The following is a 19,149-nucleotide window of genomic DNA, read 5'->3' on the forward strand; positions in this document are numbered from 1 at the left end:
GTCTGCAAAGTCATTTGTGGCTTTTTGTGGAGAGCGATGTCTGAAGCCAAGGCTTAGGCACCTCTAACAGCTTCATTTTATAATAATGTAAATTTTATTCCTGACCAAATATTCTCCTGCAAACCTGAATTGAATCAGACTGCAGAATGATTCATCTTTTTTAATATTAAAGAAGTCCATATGCAATAGGATTAAGCCAGACTACAATTATACATTCTGGATGAAACAGATTTTTTAATTTGAAAGCAGAGGCTCTGTTTTCATTAGATTGTTTGTATGTTTATATATTTTAAGAAGAACAGTTTCTGAAAGGCATTAAACTTCATTAAAAATCATAAAAAGTGCTGGTGCTTAAAAAAAAAAAACGCTGGCGGGGAAAGACTTAAGGCCCAATCCTGGATTAATCGTCCGGGAAACCACCCCATGATGTTTTACATTTTTCTGTATCATTCATTTGGCAAGAGTTGCCCTTTTAAGAAACAACATACTGTTAAGCGATGCATGCCTAGAGGTCTATGAGATCTTCTAAACATGAGCTGGATGTCGGTGTGTTTTGTGAGTCAGTCAGTGCGGTGATCTCATATTATACATGTTGATGCAGCTGAAGGGAGGGGAAGGATTAGTTAAATATTTATCGGGTTTGCTTCCCTTTCATTTTGAGGGTGTCATATGTACACTGCACTTACCACCCACCCATGAATACCACACATACACATTTCTTATGGATAAAGCTTTATTGAAGTATACAGGTCAGGAGCGGGATCATTTTCTGCTGAACATCTTAAAGTTTTACAAAGCCGTGTTTAAAACTCTGTGGTCAAAAAAATGTTGGCAATCAGCATCAATTAAAGGTAACTTGAGATCAAAATGTTCATTTCTTAATACATGTTTCTGGCCTTTAAAGAAAACAATGTTTATTACATTTTCGCCCCTAAAACGACATGTCATGTTTTTGTCAACTACACTGTAAAAAGTTATATCAAATCAACATATATTTTTTAAGGATGCACCTACCAGTATCGGTATCAGCCGGATACGAAGCTCATGTACTTGTACTCGTAATTGTAAAAATACCCCGATACCAAAGACTGATACCTCACGTGACGTACTTTATGACACTTTGACAAATTTTATTGTCTTGTTGTTTGTGATTTATTTAGCACTTTGACAGCTTTGTGACAGGCAGGTAAAAATTACATGCATTAGGTCCTTGGTTTTGCCCTTTGGAGGTTATTGGACACTGTGAAACTTTGTCTTTGAAAATCTGTGATGATAAGCACATAAGAATGATTTGTTTTTTATAATATGAGTTGTTAAAAATAAAAATGCTGATATGTTCATTAGTTTCATTGTGTTGTTCTTAGAAAATTGCCACAACAAGTACAACAAGCATCGGTATCGGAGAGTACCCGGAAAAAATATCGGTACTCGTACTCGATCCTTAAAAAGTGGTATCGGTGCATCCCTATTATTTTTTTTTACTTTAACAAATCTAGTTTAACAATTTAAAATTGTTTTTTATATGTTATGCCAACCTATTACAAGTCAAAACTTGAAATAGTAGGTTGAATTGAATTAACCAAGTTGTTTTAGTGCAGGCCAGAAATAATTTTCAACTTTTACATTTTATGAATCTTTTAAAGCTACTATTGTAGGCCATGCAGCCTTTCTGCAGTCTTAAATGTACTTTTTTTTTTTTTGCTTGTGGTTTTTAATCGACTAAAAAGTCACTTTCATATGTGGCTTTAGGTCTGATTCTGTATGAAATTCATGCATTTTATAATCCCCAACAGTTAATAATATCAAATTACTGTACTTCCCCATCATTCATTGTTGGCATAACAAAGCCATCATACTGTTCTGATCTTACATAGTATTTAAACTTATTGTTATTATTTAATTTATTTAATAATAGGTGCATTTATCTAGTATTTATCTAAATGAGACATTGATTGGTGAACTTTAAAAATTGAAAAAATGTGACAGTGTCTGTGAAATTCAGGCTAAAGTCTAACTTTGAGATTAGGAGCATCAGTTTGATCTCAATTATTAATTTCATATTTATTTCAAATTTTTGACCAGATCCTACTCTGTCAACATTAAAGATATCAAGGTTATTTTTCACAGACACTACATTTCTAAAATAACTTCAGCTGGGTTTTCACAGACTAGGTCACAGTATCATTGACAGCCTCAATAGCTTGCAAATAAGTTTTATGTCAGCTTTAAAAAAAAAATACTGACATAATATTAAAATATAACTCAAATCTGACTATTGGGAGAATTATCATTCAATATTTGTTCAATTTCTAAAATGTTTTATTGTATATCTAATGATTATGTTTTTTTTATATATAATTTTAATGAAGTATATTTATAGCAGCCTCAGAGATTAGGGAGTGGCCCGCTGTATATGCCACCTACTTCACTGTCAGCAGAGGGCGCTCTGTGCCTAAAAAATAATAATCTTGTGCAGCTTAGCGCAAACCCACCGCATGCCATACACACCCCCAAAAAAACCATTTTGGTTTGACAGCACCCCACCCCTCACACTCGGCACGTACAGCTTTCCTGCATGCCAAAGATTTACTCTGAATCATGAATAGTAAGACCACAATGAACATTTAACATTTTTCATAATGCTAATTAACGATACGTGCCAAAATTATTGGATTTAATTGCAGTGAATCACTCAGTGATAAAAATGGGCGTCAGTGCATTTTCAGGTTGTGAATGATTTGGGATCCTCTATTTAATCTGTATGTATAGAGAGAGATTTCTGAAATGAATGGAGCGAACGTCGTGCATCGGCATGTATGCCCCACATGCTGTAGTGTACTTTATTATTATTTACTATATTCTATACTACTATGTACTATAGTGTTTTTGAATCCTACCATAGTAAATATAACGTATACATTATAGTCAATAATCCAACTTGTATAGTAAATGCTAAAATATACTACAGTATTTTATCTCGAGGGCACCGGTTGTCACATTGAAAACAGGAATGCGTTCAGTTTTGTGTTCTCAACTATTATCTCATGTTTCGTTTGGTTTGGTTTACAGAAGGACCTTTGAAAGATACGATAAGCTTAGCAGCTCCTGAAAGCAACGCATGTTTGTTTATTAAGCAGACTTCCGACACTTTAACAGGGGTGGCTTAAAATTCCTTCTCCCAACATTTCGGATGTGGTGCCCCTGTTTTGGCTTATGATATTCGGTTGCCATGGTTTCAAGCTTTGATCGTGAGTGGTACGGTGTAGCGTAAGAGGTCCTATTGAAGAAGAGATTAACCAAAAATCCTGCACTGTACCTCTCTGGCTATCAGCATGTACCACCACCCACTTGTAAATGATGTGAAAAAAATACATTGGTATGCATTTGCTAAACGCTTTTCTTCCAAACTCCTTAAAGTGCATTACAAGTTATACATTTTATCCGTATGTTTGTTCTTAGCGGATCGCAATTGAGCTAGATAAACATATTAAATTGAAATTGTAACCTTATAACATACATCATGGCGGGAAACATTGAAAACACTGAAATGTTGTCATTGTTAAAGCTAGTAGTTTATGTAAATAAGTCACAGTTGCTATTTGACTGTGTTGTTATTGCAGTAACAGTCAAACTGTCTGCGCCAATCACAATCAGCCATCAAAGCACTGACTCCTCATTGGCCTTTTCTCCTGTTTGTTTTGGTTTTGCCACAACATGCTAAAAAAGGACATTAAAGAGGCTGTTTACCCCAATGCTGCCAGTGTGGGCGGAGCTACAAATCACAAACAAACACATCCATGCGACTCTACGCACGCTTTATTTTCATAATGCATCGCTTTGGATGGGTGGGGTCAAGCAGGTCATGGATGTGGTGCTTGCTGGTTTTCGGAGTGGATGAAGGATATCTGCCCCCGTTTTCTTCCCGATTGGATGAGTGTCAGGGGGTCGGGCGGGACCAGAGCACAGCTACTCGGATAATGCGATGTGGCGGCACGCCCCAGGATATTTAGGTCAAGTTTAAAACTGCAGACAGGGATGTAAGGCTGCGGGAGACTGACACTGCATGATGCATGGCACGCACAGACTACTCATACTTGTGTTTTGTAAAATAGCTGAATGCATTGAATTCCAATGCAATAAATACAGATACGCTGTGTTTAAAGCCCAACATGCACTGATCTGTATTTATTGCTGAGCCTCCATAAAATGTCATTTTAGCAAATTAATGTTTAGTGTTGCGCGTCTGAAAATAACATGGTTGTGTTCATTTCCCATTAGGTTTAATTCTACACAATCTTGCACACTTTATCGCATACATAAATGGATTATTGCATGATTCCCCTCCCCCTTAAAGCCCCGGCAGCCGGTTAGCCACTCCACGGCCGTGGCCACGTGATGGAGAGATTGTTTTTGCCTATGGCGCTGGAGTAATACTGTAGGATGGCAATGCACGTGGATTCCCATGCTGCAGTGCTTATGCAGAATTGCATTTATTTCCAGGATGTTTTTCTGGGTTGGTGTGGGCACGGGTGCTGCATTGCATGCATGCATGCATTAAATAGCTGTAAGAATTTATGACAATTTTTTCAATTGACTTGAATTAAAGGTTTTATTTCAGATTTTTCTGGTGACATTTTGCACATATTTGTGTTTACAATCATATTTCAACTTAAATATAAAGGTAGGTATATACATACAATTAATGTTAATCTTCCGTTCCCGAATTTGTGATTAATCAGCTTGTCTACCCTGCGCTACTGTTTTTAGCGCATTACCTCATCGCTATTCATGTATTCGTGCGCAAGCTCTTAAGTCGGACTACTGCTCCAGTGCCCTCATCCAACCCCACACCCCCTCCGCCCGCTTTCCGATTGGCCATCGCCGTGTTTTTGGTAGCACCAGCTTTTTTCAACTCCATGGATACAGTGGAGCGCGGGAGAACTTGCGTGCAGCCAATCAGAACGCAGTAGTGAATCGTAAGTGCCCAGCGGGCTTAGACAATCCCCTCTTCGCCCCCTCCTACCCATCATAGCTTCTCTCCTCCAGCACGCAATGCCCCAGTAGGATGCTTCCAAAAGAAAACAACCAGGTCAGAGCCTCTCCTCAATCGGAAAGAGCTCATGATGGGAGCTCGCGTGGACCCTTTGGGACCGCTGTGCGTAAAGCTAAGAGGCAAATGCACACTTTTTAATCCAACCCCCTGAACCTCTGTAGGCGTCGCTCTTGCCTTAGTAGGCGTATGGCCCATGTACCCTGTAATGTTTTCGGTTATTTTACTTCAACACACCTATCGCATTCATGGGTTGGATTTTTAGGGTACACACATATTGATAAAATCTATACTTTTATTAGATGAAAGCATCTGGCAAATGCAAAAATGTAAAGTACATGTTGTACTGATTAAATGGCAATATTTGTGTAATATATATATATATATATTCCCATTTTATATATATATATATATATATATATATATATATATATATATATATATATATATATATATATATATATATATATATATATATATATATATATATATATATATATATATATATATAAAAGATTTGAGTGTAATATAATGTTTGTCTTCATTTAAAGTTTTTTATTGCTTTTTGTGTAAAAAATTTCTAAAATATCACATCATTGAGATGGCTGTCCTTGTATTGACCTCCTAGATTGGTTCAAAGGAGCAGTTGGTTGTGATTTGGGGTTGGCGCACTTTGCTCACATTGGCATGGCTTTGATTCAGGTCAGATTTATATCAAGGAACTTCCCAGCAGTGAACAAGAATGCATGCACAGTACACATGGGTGCCGTATTATACAATCATTATATTTTAACATTTACTGTAGAAAATGTAAGTGGTCTTTTGGACGGTTGCCAGGGTGTTGCTGTTCAGTTGCTAAGGTGTTCTGGGTGGTTTATCAAATTGCTTTGCAGCTTAAAGGGTGTTGTGGGTGGCACAGCTACACTGTAACGCCAAAAATCCATTTGGGCCTTCCTGTAAATCCTAACAAGCTTTATCTTTCTCAGTTTTTTTAAATGCTCTCTTTAATGCTTTCCAGTTGACACAACTAAAGAGATAAATAAATGACAGCCAACTTTTACAAACAAGCTAAACACATCTGTCATTTGCTCTTGTTTAAGTCCAGCTGTTGGCATGAGATCCTCTGACCTTGACCTCTAATCCTGAGACCCATTAAGCCCTGACTTCCAGATGATCCTCAGAGTGGCTTTATCTTCTCACGTGTGTCCATCTGGGTCGTCTCTCTTAAAAAGCATAAATGTCTGAGTTAGTGTGCATAAAAGTTCAGGCAGGTCTTTGCTCGGTCAGTGAGGGTTAAAATGCTTTTGATCAGTGATTTACTGTCAGCGACTTTCTGTACTGTCTCTGACTCGGATCATCATGACACACACACACACACACACACACACACACACACACACACACAGTACTGATGATTTCAGTACCTGCAACTTCACCTGCGTCAATCCTTGTTTGATCTCTCATGCCTGATGTTTCTTTACCTTTGGCTTTCTTTCTGTCTGTCTGTTCACCTGTCTACCTGTTCACATCTTAACTTTCCACCTGTCAGCAGCCTGTCTTGTGTCATTCCATGCGTATCTTCTTCGGCCTGTCTCTTTCCTTTGGGTTTCTAACTAAGGCCTACACACAGGATCATATAGTTAGGATTTTGAGCCCATCTCCAAACAATGTATAATTATGTTTGATTATACCATCGCATGTTAATAAACAGAATAAAATAAAAATGAAATAATAATTTATTATATGAAGAGTTTGGTTCCAAAACGCGCTAAACATTTTTTTTTAATGAGTTACCGCCAAAATCAGTATTGTATTTGGTCAGTATTAAAAATGTAAATTCTTAATTTTACGCAAAATCCAATATCCACTGTGTTATTCTGTCCTCTTTTCTCCCTTTTTCCCAAAAGGCAATAAACGTCACTCCTCCTTCTCTGCAAAATGCAATAAATCCGCTCAACAAATCACAGCGCACCATTCCACGCACTATAAACAACAATGGCGACGCTTTTAATACACACAGAATTCTAGTTTCCCTCATCGACTTTGTACTTCGTGATCAACAAACAAATAAAAACAAAATAATATTTTGATGGCATTGATAAACCTGTGGTGGTTTTCTGTGGCGGGGAAGAAACGTAAGCCATCAAAATCGAATAATTTACACGAGGGGCACTCCAGAGATGGAAAAATGCCGACTGTTGCTTGTTCTCCCGACAACATCAAGCTTCTGTCATGCTAACACATTGACCCCAGCAGATCTTATGAAAAACTTTACATTATTTTTCTCAAAGTCAACGAAAATCGAGCAGGATCAAAACATTTTACAGCTGATCGCTGTCAAAAAAGTTCAGCGATGACGACAGTAGCAATGATAGTGATCTTAATGTGACAAAGTAAGTGTTTTGATTAATGCCATTAATGTTTATTTTTTAATCAGTGTATACCACTAGTCAACTAAATGAATATAACATGGCAAAGATGAATGCACATTTATATAGGATTCAGTAGATTTATAACATTTTGAAAAAAAAACTTGCCATGGATTTATTGCATTTTGCGGAAATAAGAATTTTATAATAAATCTTTGAAAATCAAATTATGGATTTGAATTTTTAATGTTATTAGAACCTAAAGATGCTATTTAAAAGTTTGTAACAGAAAATAGTGTTTTTCATCTTGTGATTTTCTTGGTATAGAAAACACATTTTTACCCAAATTAGTCAAAAAGTATTTATTGCGTTTTGGAACCAAAACTCTTCATATATTTAAATATATACATATATAATTTAATCATTATTTCATTTATTTACTTTAATTAAATGTAATAATCATTAAATTAACATTTATTTATTTAGCCAAACCGTAGAAAATAATGATATGTATTTTTTGTGGGGTCTATTATTAATAGCATCAATATTTTAATTCATACTCAATAGCACTACTATTATTCACAATTATTCATCATACTATTTACTCCAAAACATGTAGTGATCTGCTTGTTTACCTTTTACATTTGTGCTTTCACATTCATGCGCACCTGTGTATTTACTGTAGGTGACGGTCAGGTTCATTGTAATCGCATGAGTGTAGGCGCGACTGTTTATCCTGCACTTTCTAGATTTGCATCCCTTTTAGTGTCCCGTCTTGCGTCGGCCATGATTATATAATACTCACACACACAAACAAACACATCTAGCCGCCAACATGCTCATGCATGTGTATTAATACTCCTCCCCCCTCATGCCAGAGGCGCAGGAATTATGGGTAATACGCTGCTGTTGTGGTTGTGGCCTAGAATGACCTTTTCAGTCTCGTTTGCATTGAGTCCTCTATCATCTCCTTGGACCAGCTGTAAGCACATGTAAGCACAAGTCTGTCTTTATGTGTCACTTGGCCTATTTGTATGATGCAGATGTCATAAAAATGCACAATAGTCAAAGTCAACACACTGTGTGCAGCTTTGTGTGTATGTGTGTTTTCTGAATAGAGTGTTTTGCTTTCACCTGCTAGATGTCATGTGTGTAGACACTGAATGACTGATGATATGGTAAGTGTGTCATTGGTATAAAAGGTTTAGAAGGGTCCATCTTTTTCTCTTTCGGGTTTTTTTGTGAAGGACATTGCGTTCTTGGTAAAAGCAATATTTATGCAGAGAGTATTTGTCAACGCTTGTTTAAGTGTCAGTTTTAGAAATCACACAGAAAAAATACACTACGATGCTTCTTATATAACTCTTTTCTCATGATTGAAAAATGTTTAAATGACCTAGTTCATGGTATTGCACCTTTTTAAGACTAACTTTATTTACAAGTGCAGTTCAAACTGTGGTTCATCAGGGCAGGTCGAGGTACCGCATACCAAATAGACGTTGACGTTCATATTTCTGAATGGCCTGTTTTTGAAGCATAGGTTTTACATTATGTTTTTGGGTGGATAGAGTTAAACTGGAGCGAGAATGTTGTATATAGTGTGCTGCATTGTGGATGCTATTTGAGTACATTCTGAGGGGCGGTTTACATTGCGTGCACAAATACGTTATTTTGATTCCAGAGATGCATTTGAGTGCCAGAGCGTTTTTTGACGCTCTCGCTGGCGGCGTGAACATCCATCAGGTGAATAAATCTACATGCACGCTTAATCTTCAGACCCACTAGAACACTTGGGCCAAATACAGGAAAACGTAATGTAAGTAGTCAAGGTTCTTGTCGGACGTACCTGCGCATTGCTCTGCCTCACTCATTCTCTTTAGTTTTTTGTTTATTTCTGTCTAACTTCTCGGCGAAAGCATCCGCTGTACCAGTGGAGCAAACACGAGCACATCTGGCTTGCCCAATAAAATGTGACATCAAGACGTCATCGCGGCCACTGTGATTGTGTGTTGTCAAGAGAACTGTCGAGACTACTTTCCTCCTTGAGAATATAATTAATTACCTGAATCGTGGAAATGCTTGATTAAGATCGTTTGGGGGGTCGAATCGAGATCACAATCTTTTAACGATTAATCGTGCAGCTCTACATTTTTCCAGGTGCGTCAGCGCCACAGCCAGTTATAAATGCTTACATTTTTCAGAATGCCACGTTGGAAAGTAGGAGAAAAGCGATGCGGTAATGTTTTCTGAACGTTTTAGTTGCAGAAAGTCTCTAAGGGGCTGTTTACACCAAAGTATTTAAATGTGGGTGAAAACAGCAGTCGAACACCAACTGTCGGCGCTTGCCAGCGTTTTTGCAGCTAAGTGCTTTGGTTGCTGTGATACTTCTGTTTTGTTTATCAGGCGTTGAACGAAGCGCTGGTTGGTTGTTGTGATATTTGTCCCGCCCCTCCATTGGACGGCCGAGTGAAAAGTTACATTGACAGGCTGAGCGTTTCACCCAAAGTTGAACATTTTTCAACTCTGGGCACTTATCGGCAAGCACGGAAAAAATACTGAGCGCCGGCGCTCAGTGCAGACAAAACCCACCAGCTGCTGGTGTTTTTGAAAAACGCCCCGCTTCCACTGGAAACAATTGAAAATATAAACGCCTTGGTGTACTCACCCCCTTAGAAATAAAGTTTACTAAAATGTTCTTTGTCAAGCTATATAGTTTCATAACGAATCTTTAACTAGTGATGCACCGAAAAAGAAAATTCTGGATGCACCTGGCCGAAAAACGAAATGAAAAACCAAAAATCTGAGTTGAAAAAAACTATAAACCAATAAAATAATTACACAACTCAGCAACCTTATTAACACTTTCCCCGCCAGTGTTTTTAAAAAACGTTGCAAGCCAGCACCAGCTTTTTTACGATTTTCACAAAAGTTGAATGCCTTCTTTAAATATATGAACATACAATATATCAAATTATACCACGGGTCTGTTGAATGCTGCATTCTGAATGGCTGAGAAATGTTCTATGGGTGTTGATTATTTTTCTGTAAACCGCACACCTAAATTGTCAAATGTCTTAAAAATAGTCACCAGAGCAATGTTTGTGGTAACCGTGGTATAAGAGGAATAATTGACTCCGGTCCTTTGAATTATTCGCGTCGTGCCGCATTACCACCTTGGTGTGCATTATTTTCTTATAATTCAATGGCCCGTCGTCAATTATTCCTTACTAAAAGAATAGACCCTCTGCTTTCAAACAACAACAAAAAAACTTTTCATCCTACCTTCATTTGTTCTCTTTTTAACACCTCTCAAATATGGGAAGGGTTCTTTAAAAATACCAAAATTTGAGCAAAAAGCCGAGACTATAACATTTTTTTCTAAAGGATTTTTCATAGAGATCAGATTCAGAACGATGGTCAAAACATACACAGAGTTTGAACTGTTTGCCCTAATGCTGCGTTCACACCAGCCGCAAGTAATTTCAATGTTAAGTCAATGTGAAGACGCGTTGACGTGCGTCTGGAGGTCTCGTGTCGTATTCACTTGCTAGTTCAAGCAAATTGAACAATTTGAACTTTTCAGAAAAACGAGCCGCGCTAACCAATCAGGAGCTTGCTCTAGTAGTGGTGTGATTACAGAAAGCGAGCGGAGTCACAGAAGCCCCTCCCATGACGCGAATTTCCGCGTGAATGTCTCGACGACTAGAATTTCACTCGCAGCTTTCACGCGTGAATGAAACTCAAAATGTTCAAGTGGCAAACTAGACGCGGTAGACTCAAATTTGACACCTCAAAAGTGCCAGATGTGAACCCACAGTAAGGTAATACTTCCAGGTTTTATAAGTTGGGTAAGAGCACCACCTGGTGGATTATAGCAGAAATATGGATTGCCAGAAAAACTTGTCATTGCACTGAAAAAAATGATTCATTGAATTTAATCATTTTTTTAAGATAAGTGGTTGCAATCAATTTATTTAAGCTACATTTAAACAAAAGTTTTATGTTTTATTTTACGTTACTAATCTTTTTTGTTTAAATGTAGCTTAAATAAATTGATTGCAACCACTTACCTTAAAAAAATTTATTAAATTCAATGAATCATTTTTTCAGGGTGGCAAGGAAACTCTTCAATGATGGGGAAAAGAGTTAATACTATGTTTAGTTATGATATGTAATCATTTGAATAAAAACAGTAGTTAAGAAACAACATGGCAGTGCGTCTGTTCTGCTTATGTCAATGGGCTTGAAATGGGTCTCATTGACAACAGCACCTGCACCATGTCATTCCAGTATACACTATAAAAATACTAAATAGCACTAAAAGTGGTTCACTGGCTTGTAATCATTTTTTTAGTGCTAACATCAGCTATGTAACACCTGTGTAGAACCATATTGTGCTATATGAACCTTAATGGTGCTTAAGCATGACTAAAGCATCCCTTATGGTTCTACAGAGGTGCTATATAGGTGCTCTGAAGCGCTAAAATTGGTTTCCCTTTGATTACAAGCTTTTTGCACATTTTTTTTAGGGTGTAGCTACTGAAAACTGTGCACTTTATCATCAGTTATTGACAGATGAACATTAACAGCTACTGTATATTAATAGTAAATGCGTGTGATCTCCGACACTAGAGACACATTAAAGTTCAATCACTTGTGTGTCATTTTGGATTTGCACACAGCTGTCACAATCATGATTTTCGGTTTATATTTCCAATTTAAAATGTTTTTCTGCTTTGGTCATATCAAAGCGATTTTTTGGCGATATGATAACGTTTTCATTATTTAAGAGTAAGAAAAATAAATTTTCCACATAATCCTCTAGTTTGTAACTTAAACGTCTTGTAAAACACGACTTTCTTCGAATTTGCATTCATGGATGAACTGTTTGACCTTTTGCCCTTACGTCTGTCCCAATGGCTTTACTGTTACTTGCAGAAACAACAAATGCAAAAGACCCAGTTGACACGGTTTTCCCCCAAGTGTATTGATGGGGTTTTACTTGTTAAAACAACACTGTAGTCTACTTCCTAAATCTTGACTTTGAAAGCCTAGGGCCTCTCAATAGGGAACTGAACGTGAGCGGTAGGCATGACATGCACGGTTGGCACTGGCCACCAAAGCGCAGGGATTCCCGTAACTCACTGTTTGTGCTAAAGGAGGGGGGGGGGGGTTACTGAACTGACATCTGGTGGCTCAGGGCCTTGAACAGGAAAACCACTGCGTCTGGAGAGTGGAAACTGTGGGGTAAAGGAAAAGAGCATCGACTGCTGTTTGAAAGGCTGATGTTTATTATTTAGTGATTAAATGGGAGATATAGTAGCACTAATGCCACTTATTTATTACCCCCCACTCACACCTGAATCTGATATTTAAATTTGCTTTAATCATTCACTTGTATAATTTCAAGTTACATAACTTTCTCCATCTCTCTTTCTCTTTAGGTACGCTGTCATGGGGAACCTCCTTAAAGTTTTGACATGCACAGACCTTGCCCAGGAGCCCAACTTTTTCCTCGATTTTGAAAGTGAGATATTTCCTTCCACCCACCGAACATTGTTCATTTATATTCAGTACATCTCCAAACACTCTTGTGTTCTCAAAACTAACCTTTCAATACAAAAAGAGTATACCTTTGATGCCCTAGTTGATACTGTATGTTTGGGCATCATGCCATCAACTCTGAAAGTGTTGGTGCTGGTCATTATGCCCGTCCCAATTGGATGTACCAGTGGTCAATATCTCAAATTTGGGTCTTGATTCACAAATAATCTTCTGCCAACTCATTTGTTTGGGCCTGAGGTTCATTTTAGAGCAATATAAGATGAGATTATTTTAAGTGGATACACATTTAAAGGGGCCATGGCACCAGACCTTTTTAAGATGTCAAATAAATCTTTGGTGTCCCCAGAGCACATATGTGAAGTTTTAGCTCAAAATACCATATAAATAATTTATTATAGCATGTTAAAATTGACACTTTGTAGGTGTGTGCAAAAATGTGCCGTTTTGGGTGTTTCCTTTAAAATGCAAATGAGCTGATGAAATTCAAACACTGATCACAATGATGGTGGTTTGTTGCAATTAAAACTCAATTGTGCTTTTCTCTGCACGAAATGGCAGTGCTGTGGTTGGATAGTGCAGATTAAGGGGCGGTATTATTATAATAAGAGCTCCTTATGACATCATAAGGACAGCCAAATTTCAACGACCTATTTTTTCATGTTCTTGTAGGGAATGGTTTACCAAAACTAAGTTACTGGGTTGATCTTTTTCACATTTTCTAGGTTGATAGAAGCACTGGGGACCCAATCATAGCACTTAAACATGGAATAAGTCAGATTTTCATGCCATGGCCCCTTTAAGCGAAAATATTATAAACTCACAGTGTACACTGCAGTCTCCAGGCTCACCGACAGCAATATATTAATAATTCACAAAAAATTCATGTTCATGAGTCCATGTCTGGTCATCTCAGGTTTTGTTATGGAGATAAAAAGTAGGTTCGGGTGTCTTTGGTAGTTTTGCATTATGATACGCGTTTTTATTATTTCCCTGTGGCATTTGAGATCGGTTGGACCTGGAAGCGCTGCATGATGTCAGATTTAACAAGCGGATTACTCGTGCCCACAGAACATCTCCGCCCTTACAATGTTTTAGTTCTTCTTGAGCAAGACAGGGGGAGATATCAGTCAGTCAGGGCCATCAGTTGGAGTATAAGAACAATTCCTATTATGTCTTCACAACGGTTATGTAACGTTCACAGAAAGGGTGAGAAAACGAAGAATTGTGATAGAAACACAGCACAGGAACAGAATACAGAACATCAAGACAAGAAGATACAAGCTTGGCGAACTTAATGTGTGGCATCTGAGGGCTTGGTGTGAAAGGAGGTGGCCCTTAATTTGTGTTAGGCTGTACTTAAAGCCAGCTGTAGTTGGAAGCTGGCAATGTCTCATTGAGGTTTCTCTTTAGATGTGGGCATGAAGTTTCCACCATTTAACATTCCTCATTGCCTTTTAAACATACGAAAACAGCTGTGGCGTTTTGACTCCGATGCACTCCCCGGTAAGGCACTGTTAAAGGATTAGTACATTTTCTTTAAAAAATCCAGATAATTTAGTCACCCCCATGTGATCCAAAATGTTGATGCCGAGAAGAAATTATGTTTTTTTTTAGGAAAACATTCCAGGATTTTTCTCATTTTAAAGGACTTAAATGGACCCCAACACTTATTAGATTTAATGCAGTTTAAAATTGCAGTTTCAAAGGACTCTAAATGATCTCAAACGAGGCATAAGGATCTTATCTAGCGAAACTATTGTCATTTTTGGCAAGAAAAATAAAAAATATGCACTTTGAACCCACAACTTCTCTTCTTCCTCCGGCCCTGTGATGCACCAGCGTGACCTTACGTAATACAACATCACGTCAAGAGGTCACGGATGACGTATGCGAAACTACGCCCCAGTGTTTACAAGTGTGGAGAAAGAGGATACTAATTAATGTCTTTGTGTCGGTTTATTATTAAAAATGGTCCACAAATGTGCGTTTCATATATGTAACACGTGACCTTTCCATGTCATTACGCAATTACGTGAGATCGCGCTGGCGCTTCACACAGCCGGAGGAAGAAGAGAAGTTGTGGGTTCAAATTGCATATTTTAATTTCTCTCGCCAAAAATGACAATCGTTCGGTAGATAACACCCTTATGACTCGTTTGGGATCATTTAGAGTCCATTGAAACTGCAATTTTAAACTGCATTAAAACTGTTAAGTGTTGGGGTCCATTAAAGTCCATTAAAATGAGAAAAATCCTGGAATGTTTTCCTCAAAAAACATAATTTCTTCTTGACTGAACAAAGAAAGACATCAACATTTCGGATGACATGGTGGTGAGTAAATTATCTGGATTATCTTGGACTAATCCTTTAAAGTGACAGTTCGCCCAAAAATAAAACTTTGGGATTACTTCTAAAACTAAATGTTTGGTGAAACTTTCATGCACACTGAAAAAATAGACTTACTATCAAAGATTTGTTTCGTACACAAATTAAGTTCTAAGCGAAGATCTCCCCATCATCCACACTTACCCATGTTCACATTTGAATCATGCAGGTTGCGCCAGGTTTGACGTTAATGATGTCACTAAAGTGCCAAGGGTTATTGTCTGTTTTTAACCAATCACTATTCCCCAAGCTTGAATATGCATATATCAGCGGGCATTTTAAAGTGGAAAGCTCAACCAATTAAAAAGCTCCTTTTTATTGATGTCAAAGTCACAGTTTGTACTACATCTAGTTGTTAATTCAAACTATATAAGTAGATATAATGTAACCCCCCTGACAAGGTTGAATTGAGCGTACAAACGAAGTGTCAGTAAGTGCAGTTTCTTTATTAATTCCTTTTGTTTTAATCTTTAATGTTATTCTCTAATGAGATCCCATTCACGAGTCGTAGATATGCAGAACTGAATTTGCTCTGAACGTATCAGACACTGATGTGACCTTGAAAGACCCTTTGATTAAAGCTCCTCCATTCATTTCCTTTTCTCTTTCTTTCTCTCACCAGATGCCCAGCCCACAGACGCAGAGCAGGAGACGTGGGAGGAAGTGGATGTGGTCCTGAAGGATGCGCTGGGAATACTCGACGAACTACAGGCGTATAAAGGCGCCGGGCAAGAGATACGAGAGGTACACACGCTAATGATATCAAGATGCTACAGAGGAATTTAATCATGTTTGGCTCAAACACATTTGTATGATTCAGCTTGCACTTCCCCGCTTGCACTGCTTCTACATTCAGATGGATATCATTGGCTGTTGAGTAACATGCTGTTTTGTCTGGGGTTGCGTTCAGGTTAACTGGTTAACATCTTAAGACCCCAGCATTTGTTTTGGTTCTTAATTTTGAATGCAAATAATAATATAAATGAACCAAAACAGGACTAATTATGCAATTAGTTGATTTTTAGAAAAATGTATATTTGCAAATGACTGTACTAAATAAGGAGCAGTTTTTGATCTTGTTTGAATGAATTCTCTATTATTTCTATGTTCAATTGCATTTTACTATGAGTGAGTGTCAGGGTGATTGATGCTTCTGTTACCACGGAGACTGGTGCTATACAGATACTGTTGCCATGGAGAGGCATCTTTGCAGAATAAAAGTGAATGTTTTTGATTTCATTTTTTTTATTCACTCAAAAGGATGTGGCACATCCTTTTTATGTAAAAACACTCAGTAATTTTTTTTAATGAGCCACATTTATTTGAAAACTGAAGTGCACACTGAGGCACCAAAAGAAAACATTGACTCAATGTTCTGCCCAGTGTCATTGTGGAAAACGTAATGAATAAACCAAAATCATCTTGCGTGTTTGGATTTAAAATAATTTACATCCGCAAATTGCTACCCTATACTGAAAAAAACACATCATTTTGAAACCTCTTCCTTGCATATACAATTCTAACACAAACTTACTCCGTCATAAAATAATGACCTGTTTTGACTTTGCTTTATAACTGGACAGATGTTGTAATATTGTAATGGTTTGTATGTTTTTTCAGGCAATCCAGAATCCTAATGATGAGGCATTACAAGACCAAGCATGGGCTGCTGTGGTGCCGCTTGTAGGCAAACTGAAGAAGTTTTACGAATTTTCACAGAGATTAGGTACATACACCTTTTTTGTCTAAGCTGGAGTAGCTGATTAAAACATTTAAAGCATTTAAAGGAATAGTTCACCCTAAAATAAAAAATTTAGTTAAAGGATAAGTCCATTTTCTTAAAAAAGAAATCCAGGTAATTTACTCAACACCATGTCATCCAAAATGTTGATGTCTTTCTTTGTTCAGTCAAGAAGAAATTATGTTTTCTGAGGAAAACATTCCACGATTTTTCTCATTTTAATGGACTTTAATGGACCCCAACACTTAACAGTTTTAATGCGGTTTAAAATTGCAGTTTCCATTCTCGATTATCCTTGGTAACATCGCGCAAGGCAAAAAAGAGGGCGACATCTAGTGAAGAAGACTAGTAATCAGATTAACGTTAATCTTACCTTCAATGTTTGCAGAAATAAATATAAAAAAAATTATTTGAGAATCGACCACCTTTAAAAAAAACGATTAATCAAAAATCAATTTTTTTTGTCCAGCCCTAATCGGAACGGTCCACTTTCTCCACACTTGTAAACACTGGGGCGTAGTTTCGCATACGTCATCCGTGACCTCTTGACGTGATGAAGTATTACATGAGGTCGAGGTAGCACGTTACAGGACTGGATATAGATGAGAAGTTGTGGTTTAAAAGTGCATTTTTTTTCTTGTCAAAAATGACAATCGGCTAAATAAGTCCTTTATGCCTCGTTTGGGATCGTTTAGAGTCCTTTGAAACTGCAATATTAAACTGCATTAAAATTGTTAAGTGTTGGGGTCCATTCAGTGTTTCCCACAGGATTTTAAGGAGACTGTGGTGGTGATGACGTCACCCCGCTAATTAGCATATATGTGATGTCATCATGTCGTGTTTGCGTTTGATCTAGTGTTGGCACCTGAAATATGTATCACTTCTACTCTTTGATCTGTATCTGTATTTGATCTGTATTATCAAATTATATTTTAAGCCGAATTAAGCTGTTTTAAATAGTGAAATAAAAATGTAAATGGGAATCATGAAAATTCTATTTGTGGGGGCCAGTGTTGATTCTGTGGTGCGCCACCACAAATAAATCAATGTATGGGAAACACTGCCATTAAAGTCCATTAAAATGAGAAAAATCCTGGAATGCTTTCCTCAAAAAACATAATTTCTTCTGAACTGAACAAAGAAAGACATCAACATTTTGGATAAAATGGTGGTGAGTAAATTATCTGGATTTTTTTTTTTTTAAGAAAATGGACTAATCCTTTACTGCTTACTCCGTAAGAACCTGTATTATTTTCTTTCTTGAAAACATGTGAAAATTGTTATTTTAAAATATTTTGGCATTCAGTGACATCATAGAGTGACATCATTTTGGGTAAGCTATCCCTTTAAAAGTCCTGCAGCCAACCAGTTTGCATCTGTTTCAGTCAGTTTTGTGAACTATGAACATCTGACAGATTAAAAACGCGCACTAACACATTGTGTACAAACACCTGAGCGGCCACTGGGATGTACCACAGCTGCTCCTTTCATAATAGCTCTTTAAACAGAAACTGCTGATGAATAGGCAGTTCACAACCATAATTGATTTAAACCTTTCACTGATACACAAAAAAACATAATCAAAAGCTTTGTGCTAATAAACATGGTGTATACTTCAGAGGCCACCAGGCTTAATTAGCGTTAGCCGTTTGGCTAATCTAGATGCTAGACTGAATAAGACCGACCAGATCGAATGAGGTTTTGTCTCGCCCTCAAGCCGAGATCTTCTTCTTTAAATCTCTGTAAGTGTAGTCAATGAGCTCGTCTGTCATCTGTTACGTAACCTGCCGAATTGGGTCATTTGGCTTTCCCGCGCTTTCCGCTCTAGAACACTAAAACGTCTTTTGGCGTGAGTGTTCATGCTTGACGTGCTTCACTAAGCTGCACTGATTGCTTGGCATGTAGTATTCTGACCTGACGATGAACCTATCAGTGCAAATTAAGTCAAGAGTTTGGGACTTTGAGTGTCAATGGTGGTATAATTGTTGGCGTCTTCACAGTCTGACAGAGACATGTAGCTGCGGCGCTATGAGGAGTTT

General features: G+C 37.6%; 1 protein-coding gene across 1 annotated transcript in view; it reads left to right on the forward strand.

Annotated features, from left to right (window-relative positions):
- The window catches only part of fam49bb (family with sequence similarity 49 member Bb), a 75,413-nt gene that overhangs the window by 42,697 nt on the left and 13,567 nt on the right, over positions 1-19,149 (forward strand). Inside the window, exons 3-5 of the mRNA XM_073863746.1 lie at positions 12,864-12,946; positions 15,992-16,113; positions 16,990-17,095. Coding sequence (XP_073719847.1) covers positions 12,874-12,946; positions 15,992-16,113; positions 16,990-17,095 — 301 coding nt within the window. The 5' untranslated portion in view covers positions 12,864-12,873. The remainder of the gene's footprint in view (positions 1-12,863; positions 12,947-15,991; positions 16,114-16,989; positions 17,096-19,149) is intronic.

The sequence above is a fragment of the Misgurnus anguillicaudatus genome, chromosome 25, assembly GCF_027580225.2.
Source record: "Misgurnus anguillicaudatus chromosome 25, ASM2758022v2, whole genome shotgun sequence".
NCBI classification, from domain to species: Eukaryota; Metazoa; Chordata; class Actinopteri; order Cypriniformes; family Cobitidae; genus Misgurnus; species Misgurnus anguillicaudatus.